General features: G+C 39.1%; 1 protein-coding gene across 1 annotated transcript in view; it reads left to right on the forward strand.

The window, feature by feature from the left end:
- The first annotated feature begins 4,532 nt into the window (after positions 1-4,532).
- LOC128068265 (disintegrin and metalloproteinase domain-containing protein 32-like) overlaps positions 4,533-24,908 on the forward strand; it is a 188,905-nt gene continuing 168,529 nt past the window's right edge. The window contains exons 1-3 of the mRNA XM_052661387.1: positions 4,533-4,556; positions 12,380-12,434; positions 14,708-14,787. Of these exons, the coding sequence (XP_052517347.1) occupies positions 4,533-4,556; positions 12,380-12,434; positions 14,708-14,787 (159 nt within the window). The remainder of the gene's footprint in view (positions 4,557-12,379; positions 12,435-14,707; positions 14,788-24,908) is intronic.

Here is a 24,908-nt window from a genome sequence, read left to right on the forward strand (position 1 = left end):
ATATAGTTAAGCACAATCCAGGTTTTCTTAAGCACGGATCAGATTTTATAAAAGTCTATACATGTTTACTGAAATTACTATCTTGCAGGTACCATATTAGATCATGTGATATATAAATTCTGGATGGGACATGCCTTCCATTATAGAGAGAGCTATATACATACATAATAATATAAAGTCTGCTTTTTAAAAGATTTAAACAGGAAAGAGTAAGGAGGGGAAAACAAATGGGATACTGAAAATTCATTCAAAATATTTAGCACCAATTAACAAGTCAAAGGGAGAAGGCAATGGCACCCCACTCCAGTACTCTTGCCTGGAAAATCCCATGGATGGAGGAGCCTGGTGGGCTGCAGTCCATGGGATCAGGAAGAGTTGGACACAACTGAGTGACTTCACTTTCACTTTTCACTTTTATGCATTGGAGAAGGAAATGGCAACCCACTCCAGTGTTCTTGCCTGGAGACTCCCAGGGATGGGGGAGCCTGGTGGGCTGTGGTCTATGGGGTCGCACAGAGTCGGACACAACTGAAGCGACTTAGCAGCAGCAGCAACAAGTCAAAGCATTTAGTATAACAGTTCTAATACTGTGAAGTGAGGTGAAACCAGCTTTTGGCTCAACTACACCCAAATACTAAGATCATGGCATCTGGTTCCATCACTTCACGGGAAATAGATGCGGAAACAGTGGAAACAGCGTCAGACTTCATTTTTCTGGGCTCCAAAATCACTGCAGATGGTGATTGCAGCCATGAAATTAAAAGATGCTTACTCCTTGGAAGCAAAGTTATGACCAACCTATATAGCATATTGAAAAGCAGAGACAGTACTTTGCCAACAAAGGTCTAGTCAAGGCTATGGTTTTTCCTGTGGTCATGTATGGATGTGAGAGTTGGACTGTCAAGAAAGCTGAGCACTGAAGAATTGATGCTTTTGAACTGTGGTGTTGGAGAAGACTCTTGAGAGTCCCTTGGACTGCAAGGAGTTCCAACCAGTCCATTCTAAAGGAGATCAGCCCTGGGTGTTCTTTGGAAGGAATGATGCTAAAGCTTAAACTCCAGTACTTTGGCCACCTCATGCGAAGAGTTGACTCATTGGAAAAGACTGATGCTGGGAGGGATTGGGGGCAGGAGGAGAAGGGGACGACAGAGGATGAGGTGGTGGAATGGCATCACCGACTTGATGGACATGAGTTTGAGTGAACTCTGAGAGTTGGTGATGGACAGGGAGGCCTGGCGTCCTGCAATTCATGGGGTCGCAAAGAGTTGGACACGACTAAGTGAACTGAACTGACACCCAAAAATAAGTGTTAGTATAGCATTGGGTTTTCCTGTTGAGGTGCAAGCTAGATGTATACTGTTGACCCTTGAACCACGTGGGTTTGAACTGCACAGATTGACTTACAGGCGATTTTTTTATTCCCAATAAAAATACAGTGACACTCTGTATCTGCAGGCTTGCGTCAGTGGATTCAACTAACCGCAAGTGGCAAAACAGTTCAGTGGCAAAACGGTTGAATCTGCAGAGATGGAAACCAGAGGGCCAATTTTGGGACTTGAGCATCTGGGCATTTTGGCATCCACCAGGGATGCTGGAACCAATCTCCCTGTGCATACAGAGAGGCCAACTGTTTTCATTGCCATGTTTCTGCTCATTCCGTTCTTTTTCAGGCTGAAATAACCGTGTTGAAAGCCTTTGCGTCCATAGAATCTCATCTCCACTGTGAGTTTAGATGTGGGACTTCTCCAAGTGAAATTTTTGTTACCACTGGACCTTTTTGTTTGTGTACCTGCCGTTCTGTTAATTGATGTGAGAGACAACTCATTCTTTGGGATTTGAAAAGAATTAAAAGATAGTGCATAGAGGTAAAGACTGGGTAGTGAGTCTGGGAGGGAGGAGGTCTTGCAGTCCAAGGTAATAAGGCAATTTTCATTCAGGAAAGATTGGAAGTCGTAAGTGGTCCTAGCACAGGGGATGAGAGGAAAAGAGGCAGCAGCCTGAGCTACAAATTTAGAAAATTTTGAATACTCTGTTGAGGAATGTGGTTAGAATTTTCTACTGGAACATATGTACTGTAATTATGGGCAGGAATCTTGTCCATCTCATTCATTACCTGAGTATTCACTGTACCCAGAAGTTAACTGAACAAGGGCAGGCCATTAAGTGAATTGTAGCCAATGGTCTGCGAACCACATGGAAAGTAGACTCAGCCTGGTTACAAGGTGTATTTGGGCAGTGGATATAGAAAGTGCCATGGCAGGTGCTTTTTTATGATACCAAAACCTACTCACTTCCCCCCTTTTTTGGAATTCTTTTTTTTAAAAATCTGCCCTTTTTAAAATTAAAAAAACCCGATTTTAGTAAATATGAACGCATAACTCATGTGTGTGTGTGTGCACAGTTTTCTATCCTTTATATCCAGCAAGTGGTGTTTGATAACAAAACAGCGGACAATAAATGTGTTAGTCCTTTTAGGTCCATTCACAAGAAGCAAAAGGTTTGTGGAAGGACGATGACGGCGACGGAGAGGGCTGGGGTGGTCTGGTACCTTCAGATAACTGGGGTTGGGGGTGGGGGCACCGGGCCGTCGAGAAGGGCGGGCTGTCCGCAAAAGAGCGCGACAGAGGCCAGAACGCAAGGACTGGAAAGTCGGTGCGCCCCTCAGGCGACTGGTGGGCGGGGCGCTGAGTACCCAGCTCTCTCGTAGGTAGCCTCGCGAGAACGCAGCTCACCGAAGGCCAACGGTCGTAGCGTTTAGTGTCCTCTCAAAAAAAAAAAAAAAAAGCCCAGAAGTCACGCTATGTTCCGCTTAATGATGTTGCTAGCGGGTCTCCGTGGCTTGCTAACGTCAAGACCCGGTAAGCCCATGGATGCCCTGTGACTCCGGTGCGGGGAGTGAGAAGGTTTTTCTTTTCCTTCTTTACACGCGTAATCTGCTTGGGTCACACTGCGCGGCAACTGGACACTCAAGTCCCTTTCCTCGCTTTTGGTTTCTTTTGCCCACCAGGGAACCGGGCCGTTTTCAGGGGCTGCGTAGGCATAGCGAAGGGACTCCTGAGAGAGGAAGGTGATTTTAATAAGCTCCAGGACAAATCTCTGATGCCTTGACTCTAAATCTGAATTGAGGGGCCTCCTCTTTTTGTAGTTCTGTTATGCACTACCTCAAAATTTCTTGCACTCAGAAGCACTCCAAAAACTTCATGAACTCAGACTCCAAAAAACTGATCTTCCTCAGATATCATCTGCTCCAGTAAAATAACTTGCCCTGTATACAATAATAGTTTGTCCTGCAAAAAATGTATACAAAAAATGTATACATATGCAAAAAAGGTCAGTTCTTGGAATTGTGCAAGATGGAGCCGCTTATGCCATGTCTACAGTCGGGTCATCACATTGACTTCTCCCACATGGTCGGAGTTTCAGGAGCTACAAAACCACTCAAAGGATATTATCTACAGCTCAGAATATTGTCTCTAGCTCTTGAAGAGGAACTGAAGGTCCTTGACCTTTTTTAATGGCCGAATTATTATTATTTTTTCTTGCTTGACTACTTTGCTTTTGTATTTCCAACCCCCGCCCCTCCTCTGCCCCTTCTCTGATTAAATTTCTTCTTTGGCTACAGTTTTTCTGTAGACGAGAGGTAGGCAGAAGACATGGAGGGGAGGTCTGTCCAGAGAAGACCCATAGGGTCCTGGTCAGTTACAGTAATAGACCTATTATATGTTAATGTGAGTAACACATTTAAAAATGAAAACTCTGTTTTCCAAAACAAATAATTTAGAGTGGTGGTGTGAATCTGCTTAAAAGGTTTGGTTTAATAGATGACAGCTACATTCTCAGATCTATTTCTGCATTTGATCTGTTGCTAAGTGTTTTATTTGAAGTATATGTGGTTGGGAAAGGGAAAAGTATTTTATGAGCCTTTCAGATAGTTACCACTATTCCCCTTTGCCTGCTATACCAAATACACACTTGATAAATGGTAAAGGTTAGTTACAACGTGGAATGAACTTTTGGTAATATGTTAAGATCCATTGGTCTATTTTGAACTTTAGTGGATATTTTACCCATTAAAAAATGTATTATCTTTGTTTTTAAATTATTTTAAATTGTAATAAAATATAAAAAACATAAAATTTGCCATCTTCAACCATTTAAAAAAATGAATGAACTTTATTTTTAGAGTGTTTTAGGTCCATAGCAAAACTGAAAGGTACAGAAATTTCCTGTCCCCACATACTCCCTGTCCCCACATGTGTACAGTCTCTGCTATATCCTGTGGGCGCAGTGCTATATTTGTTAACAATTTATGATCCCACACTGACACATCATTACCACCCCATAGCTATAGTTTACCTTAGGGTTCACTTTTGATGTACATTCTATGGATTTTGACATATATATAATGACATGTATCCACCAGAGTAGTTTCTCTGCCCTAAAAATCCCATGTTTCACTGATTTCATCTCTCCCTTCCCTCCTGACAACCACTGATCTTTTTACTATTTCTATCAGTTTTACCTTTTCCAGAATGTCATATGGTCGAAATCTTACAGTATGTTGCCCTTTCAGATTGACTTCTTTCACTTAGTAATATGCATTTATTGTTCTTTCATGTCTTCCTAGGGCTCTGTAGATTGTTTCTTTGTAACACTGAGTGATATTCCATTGTCTGTATATACCAGTGTATTTATCCATTTACCTACTAAAAGACATCTTGGTTGCTTTTAAGTTTTGGTAGTTAAGAATGAAGCTACTATAAATATCTGTGTACAAGTTTTTGTTTGGACATAAGATTTCAACTCCTTTTGGGTAAATATCAAGGAGTACTTTTGCTGGATCATATGATAAGAATATATTTAGTTTTGTAAACTATCTTCCAAAGTGGCTATGCTATTTTTTTAAATATAAATTTATTTTGCTATTTTATAGTCTCATCAGCAGTGAATGAGAGTTCTATTACTTCACATCTTTGCCAGCATTTTGTGTTGTCAGTGTTCTTCAGTTTGGCCATTCTAATAGGTATAGAATGGTCATAGTCTCTAGTGACATATGACGTAGAACATGACTCTTCTTCTTAATTACCATCTATATATCTTCTTTGATGAGGTGTCTGTTCAGGTATGTTGCCCATTTTAAAGTTTTTTTTATTATTATTGTTGAGCTTTGAGAGATCCTTGTATATTTTGGATAACAGTTTTTTATCAGGTGTGACTTTTGAAGATGTTTTTCTCCTAGTTTGTAACTTCTCATGCTCTTGACAGTGTCTTTCACAGAGCAAAAGTTTTTAATTTTAATGAAGTCCAGTTTATCAATTATTTTCTCATGCATCATGTCTTTGGTATTATATCTAAGAAGTCATTGCCTTACCAATGGTCATCTAGGTTCACTCTTACTTCTAGGAGTTTTATAATTTTGCATTTTACATTTAGATCTATGATCCATTTTAGGTTAATTTCTATGAAGTGTTAAAGCCTGTGTCTAGGTTATTTGTTTTGCATTTCGAAATCCATTTGTTATAGTATCATTTTTTAAAGACTATCTTTGCTCCATTATGTTGTCTTTTCCTATGTCAGAGATCAATTGATTGTATTTATATAGGTACTTTCCTGGGATCTCTGCTCTGTTTGATTGACCTTTTTGTGTGTTCTCTTGCCAAAATTATACTACCTTGATTACTGGAGCTTTACTATAAGTCTTTAAGTCACATAGTGACAGTCGTTTGATTTTCTTCTTCTTCAGTATTGAGTTTGTTATTTGGGATCTTTTGCCTCATAAATTTTAGAGTCAGTTTATTGATAACCACAAAATATTGTGGTGGGATTTTGATTGGGATTGTACTGAATCTATAGAACAAGTTGGGGAAAGATTGACATTTTGAACTTTTTGTTTGCTATTTGTCATCAAACTTTTGAAGTTTTCCTCATAGAGATCTCACTCGTATTTCATTAGATTTATAGCTAAGTATTTAACTTTTGGGGATGCTAATGTACATGACATTGTGTTTTAAATGTCAAATTCCAATGCTCATTTCTGGTATATAGAAAATGAATGACATTTGTATATTAACCTTTTATGCTGCAAATTTGCTTTCTTAACCATTTTTAAGTGTATAGTTCAGTGGTGGTGAGTATATTCACATTGTTCTATAACATCTTTCTGGGAGCCTTTCATTTTGCAAAACTGAAGCCCTATACCCATTAAACAAGTAATTAAAAATTGTGATAAAATATATGTAACAAAATTTACCATTGTAACCCTTTTTCACTGATATTGCATATTTGGTTTTTTAAGTAGAAGCTAATTAAAACATCTGTATTCAGTTTTCACTTTATTTTTATAGATTCTCTTTTTTCCTGGCTTTACCTTAAGTTTTATACTTTTATATATTTTTCTGTTACTAATTAATGTGCTTTTGTTTCAGGACAGAGAACTGTAACATTTCTTGTGAGGCCATTCTCCTTTAACTTTTGTGAAATTGTTTATCTCTCCTTCAATTCTGAAGGACAGCTTTGCTGGGCATGGTATTCTTAGGTGGAATTTTTTTTCTTTCAGTACTATATATTGAATGTATTATCCCACTCCATTCTGGTCTGCAAGGTTTCACTGAAAAATCCACTGATAGTCTTACGGGCGTCTGCTTGTACATAATATTTTGTGTTTCTCTTGCTGCTTTTTTGAGAGTCTCTCTTTGTCTCTACTTTAGGGCAGTTACAATGTATGTCAGTGTAATTCTCTTTGAATTCCTTTTTTGGCTTTCTTTTGGCTTTCTAGATTTGGATGTTAATTTTTTTACCCCAGGTGAGAGAAATTTTCAGTCATTACCTCTTTGAATAAGTTCTGCCCTCCACCCTGATTTCTTTTCCTTCTGTGACTTCTATAATGTGTATACTGCTCTGCTTGATTGTGTCCCATATATCCACGAATCTGTCTTCACTCTTTTTCATTCATTTCATTCTTTCTTTCATTTGTAAAAAATAATTTGCTCCTCTGATTAGATGAATTCTCTTGATCTGTCTACAGGTTTTCTGATCCTTTCTTTCACTTGATCTAGTCTGCTCTTGAACCCCTCTATTGAAAATTTCAATTCCGTTATTGTATTCTTCAGCTTTCTGATTTCTATTTTTTACTCATTCTAAAGGGTGTCAGACTTTACTATTTTGGGCTCCAAAATCACTGCAGATGGTGATTGCAGCCGTGAAATGAAAAGATGCTCACTCCTTGGAAGCAAAGTTATGACCAACCTAGATAGCATATTGAAAAGCAGAGACATTACTTTGCCAACAAAGGTCCGTCTAGTCAAGGCTATGGTTTTTCCAGTGGTCATGTATGGATGTGAGAGTTGGACTGTGAAGAAAGCTGAGCGCCAAAGAATTGATGCTTTTGATCTGTGGTGTTGGAGAAGACTCTTGAGAGTCCCTTGGACTGCAAGGAGATCCAACCAGTCCGTTCTGAAGGAGATCAGCCCTGGGATTTCTTTGGAAGGAATGATGCTAAAGCTGAAACTCCAATACTTTGGCCACTTGATGCGAAGAGTTGACTCATTGGACAAGACTCAGATGCTGGGAGGGATTGGGGGCAGGAGGAGAAGGGCATGACAGAAGATGAGATGGCTGGATGGCATCACCGACTTGATGAACATGAGTTTGGGTGAACTCCAGGAGTTGGTGATGGACAGGGAGGCCTGGTGTGCTGCACTTCATGGGGTTGCAAAGAGTCAGACATGACTGAGTGACTGAACTGAACTGAATCATTTTTAAGTGTACAGTCCAGTGGCATTAAGTACATTCACTTTGTTGTGCCATCAGTTCAGTTCAGTCGCTCAGTTGTGTCCGAATCTTTGCGACCCCATGAACTGCAGCACGCCAGGCCTCCCTGTCTATCATCAACTTCCAGAGTTCACTCAAACTCACATCCATCGAGTCGGTGATGCCATCCAGCCATCTCATCCTCTGTCGTCCCCTTCTCCTCCTGCCCCCAATCCCTCCCAGCATCAGACTCTTTTCCAAGGGGTCAACTCTTTGCATGAGGTGGCCAAAGTACTGGAGTTTCAGCTTTAGCATCATTCCTTCCAAAGAACACCCAGGACTGATGTCCTTTAGAATGGACTGGTTGGAACTCCTTGCAGTCCAAGGGACTCTCAAGAGTCTTCTCCAACACCACAGTTCAAAAGCATCAATTCTTCAGTGCTCAGCTTTCTTGGCAGTCCAACTCTCACATCCATACATGACTGCTGGAAAAACCACAGCCTTGACTAGACGGACCTTTGTTGGCAAAGTACTGTCTCTGCTTTTGAATATGCTGTCTAGGTTGGTCGTAACTTTCCTTCCAAGGAGTGAGCGTCTTTTAATTTCACCATCTGCAGTCACCATCTGCAGTGATTTTGGAGCCCAGAAGAATAAAGTCAGCCACTATTTCCATTGTTTCCCCATCTTCCCATGAAGTGATGGGACCAGATGCCATGATCTTAGTTTTCTGTTTGTGCCATCACCATCATCCATTTCCAGAACATTTTTTTAATCTCCCCAAGCTGCAACTCAGTACCTATTTAACACTAATTCCTCATTTTTTGCTTCCTTTGGCTCTTGGCAACCACCATTTTACTTTCTGTCTCTATGGATTTGTCTGCTATGATTTCCTCATGTAAGTGTAGTTATGCAATATTTTTCTTTTTTGTGACTCGCTTATTGCACTTAGTATAATGCCCTCAGTGTTTATCCAGCTTGTTGCATGTGTCAGAATTTTCTACTTTGAAAGTGTGGGTAACGTTCCATTGTGTGAAATACATATGGAAAAATATATATTTTATTTTATTTATCCATTCATCTGTTGATGAATACTTAGGTTGCTTCTACCTTTTGGATATTATGCATAGAGCTATTATGAGCATGTGTGCTATGTACTCATTTGAGTCCCTGCTTTTAATTCTTTATGTAGATTTATATATCCAAAAGTGGAGTTGCTGGATCATGCAGTGATTCTATATTTAACTTAAAAAAATTATTAATTTATTTATTTTTGGCTGCATTGGTTCTTCATTGCTGCATGCAGATTTTTTTTTCTAGTTTTGGAGAGTGGGGGCTACTCTTCGTTTTGGTGCGTGGGCTTCTTAAGGCAGTGGCTTCTCTTGTTGCAGAACATGGCTCTAGGGCAAGTGGGCTTCATTAGTTGTGGCTCCTGGGCTCTAGAGTACTGGCTCAATAATTGTAGTGCAGGGGCTTGGTTGCCCCTTGGCATGTGGGATCTTCCTGGATCAGGGATCAAACCAGTGTCCCCTGCATTGTTATGTGGATTCCCACCAGGGAAGCCCTATATTTAACTTGAAATTTACATTCTTTTCTGTACTGACTGCACAGTTTTACATTTCTTCCAGTAGTGAACAAGGGTTCCAGTTTCTCCACATTCTTCCTGATACATGTTATTTTATTTTTAATGATTATAGTCTTCCTAATGGTTATGACATGGTATCTCATCATAGCTTTGATTTGTATTCCCCTATGAACTCCTTATTGCCAAATTCAGACTTAAATTGAAGAAAGTAGGGAAAACCACTAGACCATTCAGGTATGACCTAAATCAAATCCCTTATGATTATAAAGTGGAAGTGAAAAATAGATTTAAGGGACGAGATTTGATAGATAGAGTGCCTGATGAACTATGGATGGGGGTTTGTGACATTGTACAGGAGACAGGGAAGACCATCGCCGTGGAAAAGAAATGCGAAAAAGCAAAATGGCTGTCTGGGGAGGACTTACATAGCTGTGAAAAGAAGAGAAGCAAAAAGCAAAGGAGAAAAAGAAAGATATAAACATCTGAATGCAGAGTTCCAAAGAATAGCAAGAAGAGATAAGAAAGCCTTCCTAAGTGATCAATGCAAAGAAATAGAGGAAAACAACAGAATGGGAAAGACTAGAGATCTCTTCAAGAAAATTAGAGATACCAAGGGAATATTTCATGCAAAGATGGGCTCGATAAAGGACAGAAGAAAGTAGGAAGCAGAAGATATTAAGAAGAGTGGCAAGAATGCACAGAAGAACTGTACAAAAAAGATCTTCATGACCAAGATAATCATGATGGTATGATCACTCACACTCACCTAGAGCCAGATAGCCTGGAATGTGAAGTCAAGTGGACCTTAGAAAACATCACTACGAACAAAGCTAGTGGAGTTGATGCAATTCCAGTTGAGCTATTTCAAATCCTGAAAGATGATGCTGTAAAAGTGCTGCACTCAATAGGTCAGCAAATTTGGAAAACTCAGCAGTAGCCACAGGACTGGAAAAGGTCAGTTTTCATTTCAATCCCAAAGAAAGGCAATGCCAAAGAATGCTCAAACTGCTGCACAATTGCACTCATCTCACATGCTAGTGAAGTACTGCTCAAAATTCTCCAAGCCAGGCTTCAGCAATATGTGAACTGTGAAATTCCAGATGTTCAAGCTGGTTTTAGAAAGGGCAGAGGAACCAGAGATCAAATTACCAACATCCACTCGATCATCAAAAAAGCAAGAGTTCCACAAAAACATCTATTTCTGCTTTATTGACTAAGCCAAAGCCTTTGACTGTGTGGATCACAATAAACTGTGGAAAATTCTGAAAGAGATGGGAATACCAGACCACCTGACCTGCCTCTTGAGAAATCTGTATGCAGGTCAGGAAGCAACAGTTAGAACTGGACATGGAACAGCAGACTGGTTCCAAATAGGAAAAGGAGTACGTCAAGGCTGTATATTGTCATCCTGCTTATTTAACTTATATACATAGTACATCATGAGAAACACTGGGCTGGAAGAAGCACACGCTAGAATCAAGATTGCCGGGAGAAATATCAATAACCTCAGATATGCAGATGACACCACCCTTAAGGCAGAAAGTGAAGAGGAACTAAAAAGCCTCTTGATGAAATTGAAAGTGGAGAGTGAAAAGTTGGCTTGAAGCTCAGCATTCAGAAAATGAAGATCATGGCATCTGGTTCCATCACTTCATGGCAAATAGATGGGGAAACAGTGGAAAGAGTGTCAGACTTTATTTTTTCTGGGCTCCAAAATCACTGTAGACGGTGATTACAGCCATGAAATTAAAAGATGCTTACTCCTTGGAGGGAAACTTATGACCAACCTAGACAGCATGTTAAAAAGCAGAGACATTACTTTGCCAACAAAATTTCATCTAGTCAAGGCTGTGGTTTTCCCAATGGTCATGTATGGATGTGAGTTGGACTGTGAAGAAAGCTGAGCACTGAAGAATTGATGCTGTGGTGTTGGAGAAGACTCTTGAGAGTCCGTTGGCCTGCAAGGAGATCCAACCAGTCCATTCTGAAGGACATCAGTCCTGGGTGTTCTTTGGAAGGAATGATGCTAAAGCTGAAACTCCAATACTTTGGCCACTTAATGCGAAGAGTTGACTCATTGGAAAAGACTCTGATGTTTGGAGGGATTGGGGTCAGGAGGAGAAGGGGACGACAGAGGATGATATGGCTGGATGGCATCACCGACTCGATGGACATGAGTTTGGGGAACTTCCGGAGTTGGTGATGGACAGAGAGGCGTGGCGTGCTGCAGTTTATGGGGTTGGAAAGAGTTAGACACGACTGAGCGACTGAACTGAGCTGAACTGAATGGTTAGTGACGTTGAACATCTTTTAATATGTATTGGGCATTTGTATATCGTTTTTGGAGAAATGAGTATTCACAAGTTCTTTGCCCATTTAAAAAATTAGGTTTTTTGTTTTGCTGTTGAGTTAGGAGTTCCTCTTAGATTCTTGATACTAGACCTTCAGTCAAGTGATTTGCAGATTTTTTTTCTCATGCTTAGATTGTCTTCACTGTCTTGTGAGTGTTCCATGACTCACAAAAGTTTTAAGTCATGATGATAGGATCTAATATATGTGTATATATATATTTTTTTCTTTTGTTGCTTATGATTTTAGTGTCATATCTAAGAACAGGTTCAACAATTATTAACTCTTGGCTAATTCTGCTTTAGTTTTATGTTCCCTACCACTTCCTCTATTAAGTAAATTGTAGATATTATATCATTTTATTATCTAAATATTTAAGTATATATTTCTAAATGACAAAATATAATTTTGAAATATAACCACAGTATCATGATCATGGCTTAGAAATTAATGACAGTTTCTTATATCATCTGGTTTTCAGTCTGTGTCCAAATTTTCAAGTGTTTCATGAGTGTAATAATTTTCCTTACAGTTTGTAATCACCAAGAAATAATGCCCACACATTGCTTAAATCAGCATTCAAAATATACACTCATTGAGTTGGCTCCTCCCTACCCCACTTTATTTAGTGCCTGGCTTTTAGTACCATGTTGATAACTGATAATTCCGAATTTATATTTCTTCTCTTGCACTCTTTAGGCAGCCTATGAGATGATTACCAATGTTTCTCACATCCTGGGACTCATGCCCTTGTGTAATCCCCTCCTCTTAAATGTAAGCTATGTTTTATGATTTGTTTCTAGTGAATAAAATGTGGTGAATGGATGTCTTTTCTGAGATTAGAATATAGGACGACCATGTGTGTTTCCTGGGTGCTCACTTTCAATCTCTTTTTCTGATCCCTTATTCTGGGGGTAGTAAGTTGTCATATTGTGAGTATCCTTATGGAGAGGTCTTTTGAGCTTTCCCATTAACAGCCTGGAAAGACCCAAGGCCTGTCATCAGCTAAGTGCATGAGCTTTGAAGTAGATCCTGTGCTAGTCAAGCCTTGAAACGGTTGCAGCCCTGGCCAACACTTTGATTGCAGTTTTGCTAGAGACACTGAACCAGAGGCATTCAGTTAAGCTTTTCCCAGGTGCCTGACCCAAGGACCGTAGGGGTTAATAAGTGTTTATTGTTTTAAGCTGCTAAATTTGGGGATAATTTGTTATGCAGCAATAGATAATTAATATATCATCCTTCAGTTAAAATGAAAGTCAGATCATGTCTCTCTGCTCAGAATCTTCCAGTGGTTTCTTATGTCTCCAAGAATAAAAATTAAAGCCCTAACTCTGACCTGTTTTGCCCTGTAGGATCTCAACAGCTTGTCTCCCTCCTCTCTGACCTAATCTCTTAATCTTTTCCTCATTGCTCATGCTACTGTAACCACAGTTGCTTCCTTATGGCTTTTCAAACACACCAAACATTTCCTTCCAAGAGTCTTAAATACTTGATATTTTTCTTCCTGGAGTGTTCTGCTGAGATATTCATTTGTTCCCCTCCTCACCTTCTTCAGGTCTTTGTCCAAATGCTGTCTTCTCAGTGAGCCCTGTTTAACCTCACCTTCAGCAATCGCTATTCTGTCATGAACCTATGACGTATTCTGTCATAACCCATGATTCTATGGGTTAGTGGGACTGTTGTTCTGGTTTGGACCAGGTTAGCTAATCTGCAGGTCATTTGCACTCTTTCCTGCAGCTGTTATCAGCTCCTGAGTTGGTTGGCAGCTGAATGGTGTAGGATGGTCTCACACACTGGTCTCTCTGTTGGAATGTGTTCAGCTAGGGTGCCTTTCACATAGTCCCTCACCCTCCTGTAGGCTTGCTCAGGCTTGTTTACATGTGATTTCAGGATTCAAAGGCAGTAGGAGGGCAAGCCACAGTGCATAAGCTCTTTTCAGGTTTGTTTGTTTTAAATTTCTTATTGTCTAATTGGCCAAAGTAAGTTACTTAGCTAAGTCTAGAGTTAGTTCCTAAGTATATCCATGGGAGACAGTACTTTCTGTTGTATCTATCACATCTGATTTCTGAAATTTTTTAGAGTTTTTCTAGAATTTCTCAACAACTATCACACTTTTATCTTTAGCTTATCTAAAAACTTGTTGAGACCTCTTAGCTGGTGATAGCACTTTACCAATTTCCCACCTTTTTTTGGCAAATGTTTTTCACCATAAAAATCTGTGACTTTTTCACTTATTTTCTGGATGCCTTGTATTTGAATGTTCTTTTTTCCTCTTTATTTAGAATATTTATAATCTGTTTTATATAATAGATTTAATTTTATTTAGGTAGTAATATTATCTGTTTGTAGTATGTATTTATTTGTCTGCACTGAGTCTTAGTTCCAGCACATGAGATCTTCGATCTGGTTGTGGCATGCAGGGTCTTTCAGAGAAGGCAATGGCAACCTACTCCAGTACTCTTGCTTGGAGAATCCCGGGGACAGAGGAGCATGGTGGGCTGCCGTCTGTGGGGTCACACAGAGTCAGACATGACTGAAGCGACTTAGCAGCAGCAGCAGGGTCTTTAGTTCAGGCATGTGGGATCTAGTTCCCTGACCAGGGACCAGACTCGGGCCTGCTGTATTAGGAGCATGGAGTCTTAGCCACTGGACTACCAGGAAAGTTCCTCTTCAGTTCAGTCTCTCAGTCATGTCCGACTCTTTGCAACCCCATGAATCGCAGCACGCCAGGCCTCCCTGTCCATCACCAACTCCCCGAGTTGACTCAGACTCACCTCCGTCGAGTCAGTGATGCCATCCAGCCATCTCATCCTCTGTCGTCAATTCTCCTTCTGCCTCCAATCCCTCCTAGCATCAGAGTCTTTTCCGATGAGTCAACTTACCTGTTTTTAAATTGTTTTCAATATTTTTATTGGAGTACACAGGTGATAACTCATATTTTCAAAAGCAAGTCTTATATAAAAGAACATGCACAAATATTTAGTCGAGTTTAGGACACAGTTATTAACTGTTTTTTTCTTTCTCCAGATTTTCAAAATTCATTTCTACAAATCGTACTTCCAGAGAAAATCCAAGCAAATACAAGTGATAATTCAGAAGTAGAAAATGTAAGAGATTTTCCATAGTTAATGCTGTTATATGAAATTTCTTATTTTTATTGCAGTGAAATACATAAATTCCATTAGAGTATAAATAGCCAATATCACTACTGATAAGGAATTTAAAGTTTTGATGGTAAAAGCAAATATATAAATCAGAATGTTCTAATTTTTCTAGCATTTATCATTTCCTCATGGTAAAATAATTTTTAAAGGTTCAAAGAGAGAATATAATGTAAAAGAATTAAGAGTCTTATCTGAGTGGTATCTAGATGATTCAGATGAAGAGAATAATTTTCTCCAAAATTGCTAAGGAGAATCTGTCTTAAGTATAATCTTCTTTCTTAATCTCTACCCTTGCATTTACCAGTTTTCAGAGAGTATAAACTGATTATTCTGTTATTTTTGTTGGAAAGATGATATTCTATCCTGCTTATTGATTTATTTAACAGATATTTCTCTGGACTTGTGTGCATAGCTATATGCTAAGAGCCTTAGGAGATTAAAAAAAATAAAACAGCATGCCTTGCTTACAAGTGACTGATCTTTTTTTTAAAAAAATTTAATCAGTTAACTATTTTTGAGTGTGCTGGGTATTTGTTGCTGTGTGTGGACTTTCTCCAGTTGTGGCAAGCAGGGGCTACTCTTTGTTGTGATACATGGGCTTCTCATTACAGTGGCTTTTCTTGTTGTGGAGCCCAGGCTCCAGAGGCTTCAGTAGTTGAGCTACTCAGGCTCAGTAGTTGTGGCTTGTGGACTCTAGAGTGTGGCTCAGTAGTTGTGGAACATGCTGTTCTGTGGCATGTAGCATCCTCCCGACCAGGGGTCGAACTTTAGTCCCCTGCATTGGCAGGCAGATTCCTAACCACTGGACCCCCCAGAGAAGTCCAGTAGCCAATCTTTTGATAACACTTTATTTTTAACAGTTTTAATGAGGTATAATTTAGACACCACAGAGTTCACCCATTGTAAGTGTATAACTCAATGATTATTAGTACATGAATTATGCAAACATTACTGTAATCCAGTTTTAGAACATGTCTGTTGCCTTAAGTTCCTTCCTGCCTGTGTGTACTTCTCTGCTTTCATCCCCAGCCCTTGGCAACTGCTGATCTGTTTCTGTAGTTATGCATTTTCTAAACATTTCATAAAAATGAAACATATAATACTATAGGACTTTCTATTGTGCTTCTTTCACCTAAGTTTATCCATTTTGCAACATTTATCAATACTTTCTTAATTTTTACTCATTAATACATGTTTATAATACATTTGTTTATCCATTTACTGGTTTAATTCAAGACTGTTTTTAGAAATTGACCATTTTGAATCATTCTTCCATGAACATTTTTGTATGGACATATAGTTTTCTTTCTCTTGAATAGATATTTAAAAGTGACTTTGCTATGTCATATGGTAAGTTTATGGTTATCGTTTTAAGAATCTGACAAACTATTTTCCATAGTGACTTACTACTTTACATTTCTCATCAGCAGTATATGAGGATTTCAGTTTCCCCCCATGCTTGTTAGGACCTGATATCTGTTTTGATTGAAGTTATTGTATTGGATGTGTAGTGGTATCTCATTGTAGCTTATATTTGCATTGTTCTAATGAAAAATGATGTTTCATAACCTACTAGCCATCTAAATAATTTTTGGCAAAATGTCTTTTAAATTATTTGCCCATTAAAATTTTTAACCTATTATTTTAGCATGTTTATTGGGTTATAATTAATATATAGCATTCTATTAGTTTTAGGTGTACTCTGTAGTGATAGTGGTAGTGAAGTTGCTCAGTCGTGTCTGACTCTTTGCGACCCCATGGACAGTAGCCAACCAAGCTCCTCCATCCATGGGATTTTTCAGGCAAGAATACTGGAGTGGGCTGCCATTTCCTTCTCCAGGGGATCTTTCTGACCCAGGGATCAAACCTGGGTCTCCCACATTGTAGGCAGATGCTTTACTGTCTGAGCCACCAGGGAAGGCCAGTATTTTTATACATTATGAAATGATTACCACAGTAAGTCTGGTTACCATCTGTCACCATACAAAGTTGGTATACAATTATTATTATTTTTAAAATTTTATTCATCCTGATATATATTTATTTATTGAAGTATCATTGTTTTACAATGTTGTATTAGTTTCAGTTATATTTTCTTTATTCATTGAAGTATAGTTGTTTTACAGTATTGTATAGTTTCAAGTGTACTGCATAGTGATTCAGTATTTTCACAGATTATCTTCCATTATAAGGTTATTACAAGGCAATGGCTATATTTCCTATGCTGTACAGTTTATTCTGTTGTTATCTGTTTTATCTGTTAATCCTATATCCCTGATTTGTCCCTCCCTGTTTCCCTTTACCTTTGGTAACCACAAGTTTGTGATTCTGTTTGTGAGTCTGTTTCTGTTTTGCCTATACATCCATTTGTATTTTTAAAGATTTCATATATAAGTGATATAATAAGTACTTGTCTTTTTCTGACATCTCATAAGCATAATATTCTCCAGGTTCACCCTTATGGCTGCAAATGGCAGAAATTCATTTCTTTTTTATGGATGGGTTATATCCCATTGTATTGATATACCACATCTTCTCAACCCAGTTATCTTTTGATGGGCATTTGTGTTGTTTTCATGCCTTGGCTATTGTAAATTCTGCTGCTGTGAACACTGGGGTGTGTGTATTCTTTCAAATTAATATTTTTAATTTCCCCAGATATATACATCAGAGTGGAACTGCTGGATCATATGGTAGTTTTATTTTTAGTTTTTTGAGGAGCCTCCAATTGTTGTTCCATGGTATATGCGCCAATTCACTTTCCCATCAGCAGTAACAAGGATTCCCTTTATTCCACATCCTTGCCAACAATTGTTATTTGCAGACTTTTTGATGATAGTCAAGAGTGAGATGATAGCTTATTTTTGTTAAGCAAAGGATAAAAGGAAAGATATACCCATTTGAATCCAGAGTTCCAAAGAACAAGGAGAGATAAGAAAGACTTCCTCCATGATCAATGCAAAGAAATAGAGGAAAACAATAGAATGGGAAAGACTAGAGATCTCTTCAAGAAAATTAGAGATATCAAGGGAACATTTCACGCAAAGATAGGATCAATAAAGGACAGTAATGGTAGAGACCTAACAGAAACAGAAGATATTAAGAAGAGGTGGCAAGAATACACAGAAGAACTGTACAAAAAAGATCTTCATGACCTAGAGAATCACGAGAGTGTGATCACTCAATTAGAGCCAGACATCCTGGAATATGAAGTCAAGCAGGCCTTAGGAAGCACCACTACAAACAAAGCTAGTGGAGGTGATGCGATTCCAGTTGAGCTATTTCAAATCCTGAAAGATGATGCTGTGAAAGAGTTCCACTCAATATGCCAGCAAATTTGGAAAATGCAGCAATGGCCACAGGACTGGAAAAGGTCAGTTTGCATTCCAATCCCAAAGAAAGGCAATGCCAAAGAATGCTCAAACTACCACACAATTGCACTCATCTCACATGCTAGTAAAGTAATGCTCAAAATTCTACAAGCCATCCTTCAGCAATACGTGAACCATGAAGTTCCAGATGTTCAAGCTGGTTTTAGAAAAGGCAGAGAAACCAGAGATCAAATTGCCAACATCTGCTGGATCATCGAAAAAGCAAGAGAGTTCCAGAAAAACATCTATTTCTTCTTTATTGACTATGCCAAAGCCTTTGACTGTGTGGATCACAATAAACTGGAAAATTCTGAAAGAGATGGGAATACCAGACCACCTGACCTGCCTCTTGAGAAACCTGTATGCAGGTCAGGAAGCAACAGTTAGAACTGGACCTGGAACAGCAGACTGGTTCCAAATAGGAAATGGAATATGCCGTGGCTCTATACTATTACCCTGCTTATTTAACTTACGTGCAGAGTACATCATGAGAAACACTGGGCTGGAGGAAGCACTAGCTGGAATCAAGATTGCCGGGAGAAATATCAATAACCTCAGATATGCAGATGACACCACCCTTATGGCAGAAAGTGAAGAAGAACTAAAGAGCCTCTTGATGAAAGTGAAAGAGGAGAGTGAAAAGTTGGCTTAAAGCTCAACATTCAGAAAACTAAGACCATGGCATCCGGTCCCATCATTTCATGGCAAATAGATGGAGAAACAGTAGAAACAGTGGCTGACTTTATTCTGGGGGACTCCAAAATCACTGCAGATGGTGATGGCCACCATGAAATTAAAAGATGCTTACTTCTTGGAAGGAAACTTATGACCAACCTAGACAGCATATTAAAAAGCAGAGACATTGCTTTGTCAACAAAGATCCATCTAGTCAAGGCTATGGTTTTTCCAGTAGTCATATATGGTTGTGAGAGTTAAAGTATGAAGGAAGGTGAGTGCCAAAGAATTGATGCTTTTGAACTGTGATGTTGGAGAAGACTCTTGAGAGTCCCTTGGCCTGCAAGGAGATCCAACCAGTCCATCCTAAAGGAGATCAGTCCTGGGTGTTCACTGGAGGAACTGATGTTGAAGCTGAAACTCCAATACTTTGGCCCCCTGATGCGAAGAGCTGACTCATTTGCAAGACCCTGATGTTGAGAAAAATTGAGGGCAGGAGGAGAAGGGGATGACAGAGAATAAGATGGTTGGATGACATCACCAACTCAATGGACATGGTTTTGAGTGGACTCCGGGAGTTGGTGATGGATAGGAAGGCCTGCCGTGCTGCGGTTCATGGGGTCGCAGAGAGTTGGACACGACTGAGCATCTGAACTGAACTAAACTGATTGACTGTCTTCCCTATGTGTTCCTTACATTCCCTGGATGATTGATTTTTAAACTGCAATATGTTTGATTTATATTAGTTTCAGATGTACCACATAGTGATTCAATATTTTTGTGGATTTTAGTCCATTTAAAGTGATTTCAAACTAATGGACACATACACCTGTGCTGTCAAATATAACCTTGTTGCTTACTTATTTCATACATAGTACTTTGTACCTTTTAATTCCATACCTCTAACTTGCCTCCACCAGTTTTCTCTCCCATAGATAACCACTCATTTGTTCTCTATATCTGTGAGTCTGTTTCTCTTTGTGTTTACATGGTACAGCCACCATGAAAAACAGTTGGAGAGTCCTTGCTGCTGCTGCTGCTAAGTCACTTCAGTTGTGTCTGACTCTGTGCGACCCCGTAGACGGCAGCCCACCAGGCTCCCCCATCCCTGGGAGTCTCCAGGCAAGAACACTGGAATGGGTTGCCATTTCCTTCTCCAATGCATATAAGTGAAAAGTGAAAGTGAAGTCGTTCAGTCGTGTCCGACCCTCAGCGACCCCATGGACTGCAGCCTTCCAGGCTCCTCTGTCCATGGGATTTTCCAGGCAAGAGTACTGGAGTGGGGTGCCATTGCCTTCTCCAGGAGAGTCCTTAGAAAACTGAAAATAGAACTACCATATAATAAAGCAGTTCCACTTCTGTGTACATATTCCAACCCCCCCTGAAAACACTTAATTCAAAAATTTACATGCACCCTAATGTTCTTCACAGCATTATTTACAATAGTCAAGATATGGAAGTAACCTGTGTCCATTAACAGAAGATTGCATAAACACACACACAGACACACATATACTTATGATGGAATATTACTCAGCCATAAAAAGAATGAAATTCTGACATTTGCGGCAAAGTGGATAGACTTAGAGGATATTATGCTTACTGAAATTAATCAGGGAAAGACAAATTCTCTATGTTATTACTTACATGTGGAATATAAAAAACTGAATGAATGTCTATAGCATGAATGTATAACAATGATATATTTTTAAAAAATATTTATTTATTTATTTGGCTGTGTTGGTTATTGCAGCTGGTGGGATCTTCTTTGTGACGTGAGGGATCATTAGTTGTGATGTGCGACCTTTTCATTGCAGCGTGTGTTCTTTAATTGTGGTATGTGGGATCTAGTTCCTGGACTAGGAATCGAACCCAGGCCCTCTGCATTGAGAGCGTGGAGTCTTAGCAAGTGGACCACCAGGGAATTCCCTCACTGAGGTTTTACTTTAATTTTTCTGATGATTAGTTATGTTGAATATTTTTCAGTGTGACAGTTGGCCATCTGTAGGTCTTTTTTGGAAAATGTCTGTGTAGGTCTTCTGGCATTTTTTTTCCTGGGTTGTTTCTTTTTTCTTTTTCTTTTTGAATTGTATGAGCTGTTTATATATGTTGGATATTAATCCCTTATCACTTGTATTGTTTGCAAGTTCAGTTCAGTTCAGTTCAGTCACTCAGTCATGTCTGACTCTGTGACTATATGAACCACAGCACGCTAGGCCTCCCTATCCATCACCAGCTGCCAGAGTCTACCCAAACCCATGTCCATTGAGTTGGTGATGCCATCCAGCCATTTTATCCTCTGTCGTCCCCTTCTCCTCCTGCCCTCCGTGTTTCCCAGAATCAAGGTCTTTCAAATGAGTCAGCTCTTTGCATCAGGTGGCCGAAGTATTAGAGTTTCAGCTTCAACATCAGTCCTTCCAGTGAACATCCAGAATTGATTTCCTTTAGGATGAACTGGTTGGATCTCCTTGCACTCCAAGGGACTCTCAAGAGTCTTCTCCAACATCACAGTTCAAAAGCATCAATTCTTCGGCACTCAGCTTTCTTTATAGTCCAACTCTCACATCCATACCTGACTACTGGAAAAACCATAGCCTTGACTAGATGGACCTTTGTTGGCAAAGTAATATCTCTGCTTTTTAATATGCTGTCTAGGTTGGCCATTAGTTCCCTTCCAAGGAGTAAGCATCTTTTAATTTCATGGTGGCCATCACCATCTGCAGTGATTTTGGAGTCCCCCAAAGTAAAGTCAGCCACTGCTTCCACTGTTTCCCCATCTATTTGCCATGAAGTGATGGGATCGGATGTCATGGTTTTAGTTTTCTGAATGTTGAGCTTTAAGCCAACTTTTCACTCTCCTCTTTCACTTTCATCAAGAGGCTCTTTAGTTCTTCTTCACTTTCTGCCATAAGGGTGGTGTCATCTGCATATCTGAGGTTATTGATATTTCTCCCGGCAATCTTGATTCCAGCTAGTGCTTCCTCCAGCCCAGCGTTTCTCATGATGTACTCTGCACGTAAGTTAAATAAGCAGGGTAATAGTATAGAGCCACGGCATATTCCATTTCCTATTTGGAACCAGTCTGCTGTTCCAGGTCCAGTTCTAACTGTTGCTTCCTGACCTGCATACAGATTTCTCAAGAGGCAGGTCAGGTGGTCTGGTATTCCCATCTCTTTCAGAATTTTCCAGTTTATTGTGATCCACACAGTCAAAGGCTTTGGCATAGTCAATAAAGCAGAAATAGATGTTTTTCTGGAACTCTCTTGCTTTTTCGATGATCCAGCAGATGTTGGCAATTTGATCTCTGGTTTCTCTGCCTTTTCTAAAACCAGCTTGAACATCTGGAACTTCATGGTTCATGTATTGCTGAAGGATGGCTTGTAGAATTTTGAGCATTACTTTACTAGCATGTGAGATGAGTGCAATTGTGTGGTAGTTTGAGCATTCTTTGGCATTGCCTTTCTTTGGGATTGGAATGCAAACTGACCTTTTCCAGTCCTGTGGCCATTGCTGCATTTTCCAAATTTGCTGACCTATTGAGTGCAGTACTTTTACAGCATCATCTTTCAGGATTTGAAATAGCTCAACTGGAATTCTCATCACCTCCACCAGCTTTGCTTGTAGTGGTGCTTTCTAAGGCCTGCTTGACTTCACATTCCAGGATGTCTGGCTCTAGGTGACTGTGAGTGATCACACCCTTGTGATTCTCTGGGTCGTGAAGATCTTTTTTGTGTAGTTTTTCTGTGTATTCTTGCCACCTTGTCTTAATATCTTTTGCTTCTGTTAGATCCATACCATTTCTGTCCTTTATTGAGCCCATCTTTGCATGATATGTTCCCATGGTATCTCTAATTTTCTTAAAGAGATCTCTTGTCTTCCCCATTCTGTTGTTTTCCTCTATTTCTTTGCATTGATCGCTGAGGAAGGCTTTCTTATCTCTCCTTGCTATTCTTTGGAAATCTGCATTCAGATGGGTATATCTTTCTTTTCCTCTTTCGCATTTTGTTTCTCTTGTTTTCACAGCTATTTGTAAGGCCTCCTCAGACAGGTATTTTGGTTTTTTGCATTTCTTTTTCTTGCGGATGGTCTTGATCCCTGTCTCCTGTACAATATCATGAACCTCTGTCCATAGTTCATCAGGCACTCTGTCTATCAGATCTAGTCCCTTAAATCTAATTCTCACTTCCACTGTATAGTCATTGTGGATTTGATTTAGGTCATACCTGAATGGTCTAGTGGTTTTCCCCACTTTCTTCAATTTAAGTCTGAATTTGGCAATAAGGAGTTAATGATCTGAGCCACAGTCAGCTCCTGGTCTTGTTTTTGCTGACTGTATAGAGCTTCTCCATCTTTGGCTGCAAAGAATATAATCTATCTGATTTTGGTGTTGACCATCTGGTGATGTCCATGTGTAGAGTCTTCTCTTGTGTTGTTGGAAGAGGGTGTTTGCTGTGACCAGTGCATTCTCTTGGCAAAACTCTATTAGCCTTTGCCCTGCTTCATTCTGTACTCCAAGGCCAAATTGCCTGTTACTTGGTGTTTACTTGGTGTTACTTGGTTACTTGGTGTTTCTTGACTTTCTACTTTTGCACTTAAGTCCCTTATAATGAAAAGGACATCTTTTGGGGATGTTAATTCTTAAAGGTCTTGTAGGTCTTCATAGAACCGTTCAACTTCAGCTTCTTCAGCGTTACTGGTTGGGGCATATACTTGGATTACCATGATATTGAATGGTTTGCTTTGGAAACAAACAGAGATGATTTTGTCGTTTTTGAGATTGCATTCAAATACCGCATTTCGGCAAATACTTTCTCCCATTTACTAGTAGTTCGTTCATTTTGGTAATGGTTTCCCTTGCCTTTGCAGAAGCTTTAGCTCAGTTGGTAAAGAATCTGTGTGCCATGCAGGAGACCTCAGTTCAATCCTTGGGTTGGGAAGATCCCCTGGAGAAGGAAATGGCAACTCACTCCAGTATTCTTGTTTGGAGAATCCGGTGGACTGAGGAGCCTGGTGGGTTGTAGTCCTTGGGGTCACAAAAGTTGGACATGACTTAGTGACTAAACCACCACCAGGAACCATTTGTTTATTTTTGCTTTTATTTTGCCTTAGGAGTCAGATATTAAAAATATTGCTATAATTTATGTTGAAGAGTGTGCTGCCTATGTTCTCTTCTAAATGTTTTATGGTTTCCAGTCTTACATTAAGGACTTTAATCTATTTTGAGTTTACTTTTCTATATGATGTAAAGAAAGATTTTAATTTCATTCTTTTACATGTAACTGTTCACTTTCCCCAGCACCATTTATTGAAGAGACTGTCTTTTCTCCATTATTTTCTTGTCTCCCTTGTTGTAAATTAATTAACTGTAAGTTTGTGGGTTTATTTCTGGGCTATTCTTGCCTATTGACCTCTGTGTGAGTTTTTGTGCTAGTAGCATGCTATTTTGTTTAATGTAGCTTTGTGGTGTAAAATAGTTTCAAATTAATTTGAAGTCAGGAAGCATGACACTTCCATCTCTTCTTTCTCAAGATTGCTTTGGATATTTGGTGTGTTTTATGGTTCCAAATAAATTTTAGGATTTTTTTGTTCTAGTTCTGTGAAAAATGTCATGGGTATTTTGTTAAGAGATTGCATAAAATCTCTGGATTGCTTTGAGTTGTTTTTACATTTTAATATTAATTTTCCTAATCCAAAAACACAGGATAACTTTCCATTTCTTATCATTTTCAATTTCCTTCATCAAAATTTTATAATTTTCAGAATGTAAGTCTTTTACCTCCTTGGTTATGTTTATTCTGAGATATTTTATTCCTTTTGATGCAGTTGAAAGCAATTATTTTCTTGCTTTCTCTTTATGTTAGTTTATTATTAGTATATAAAAAAGACTATGGAATTCTGTATACTAATTTTGTATCCTGCAGCTTTACTGGATTCATTTATTAGTTCTAATAGGTTTTTGGTGGAAACTTAAGAGTTTTCTTTGTATGGTATCATATCATCTCTAAATAGTGACAGCTT

The sequence above is a fragment of the Budorcas taxicolor genome, chromosome 24, assembly GCF_023091745.1.
Source record: "Budorcas taxicolor isolate Tak-1 chromosome 24, Takin1.1, whole genome shotgun sequence".
In the NCBI taxonomy this organism is placed as follows: domain Eukaryota; kingdom Metazoa; phylum Chordata; class Mammalia; order Artiodactyla; family Bovidae; genus Budorcas; species Budorcas taxicolor.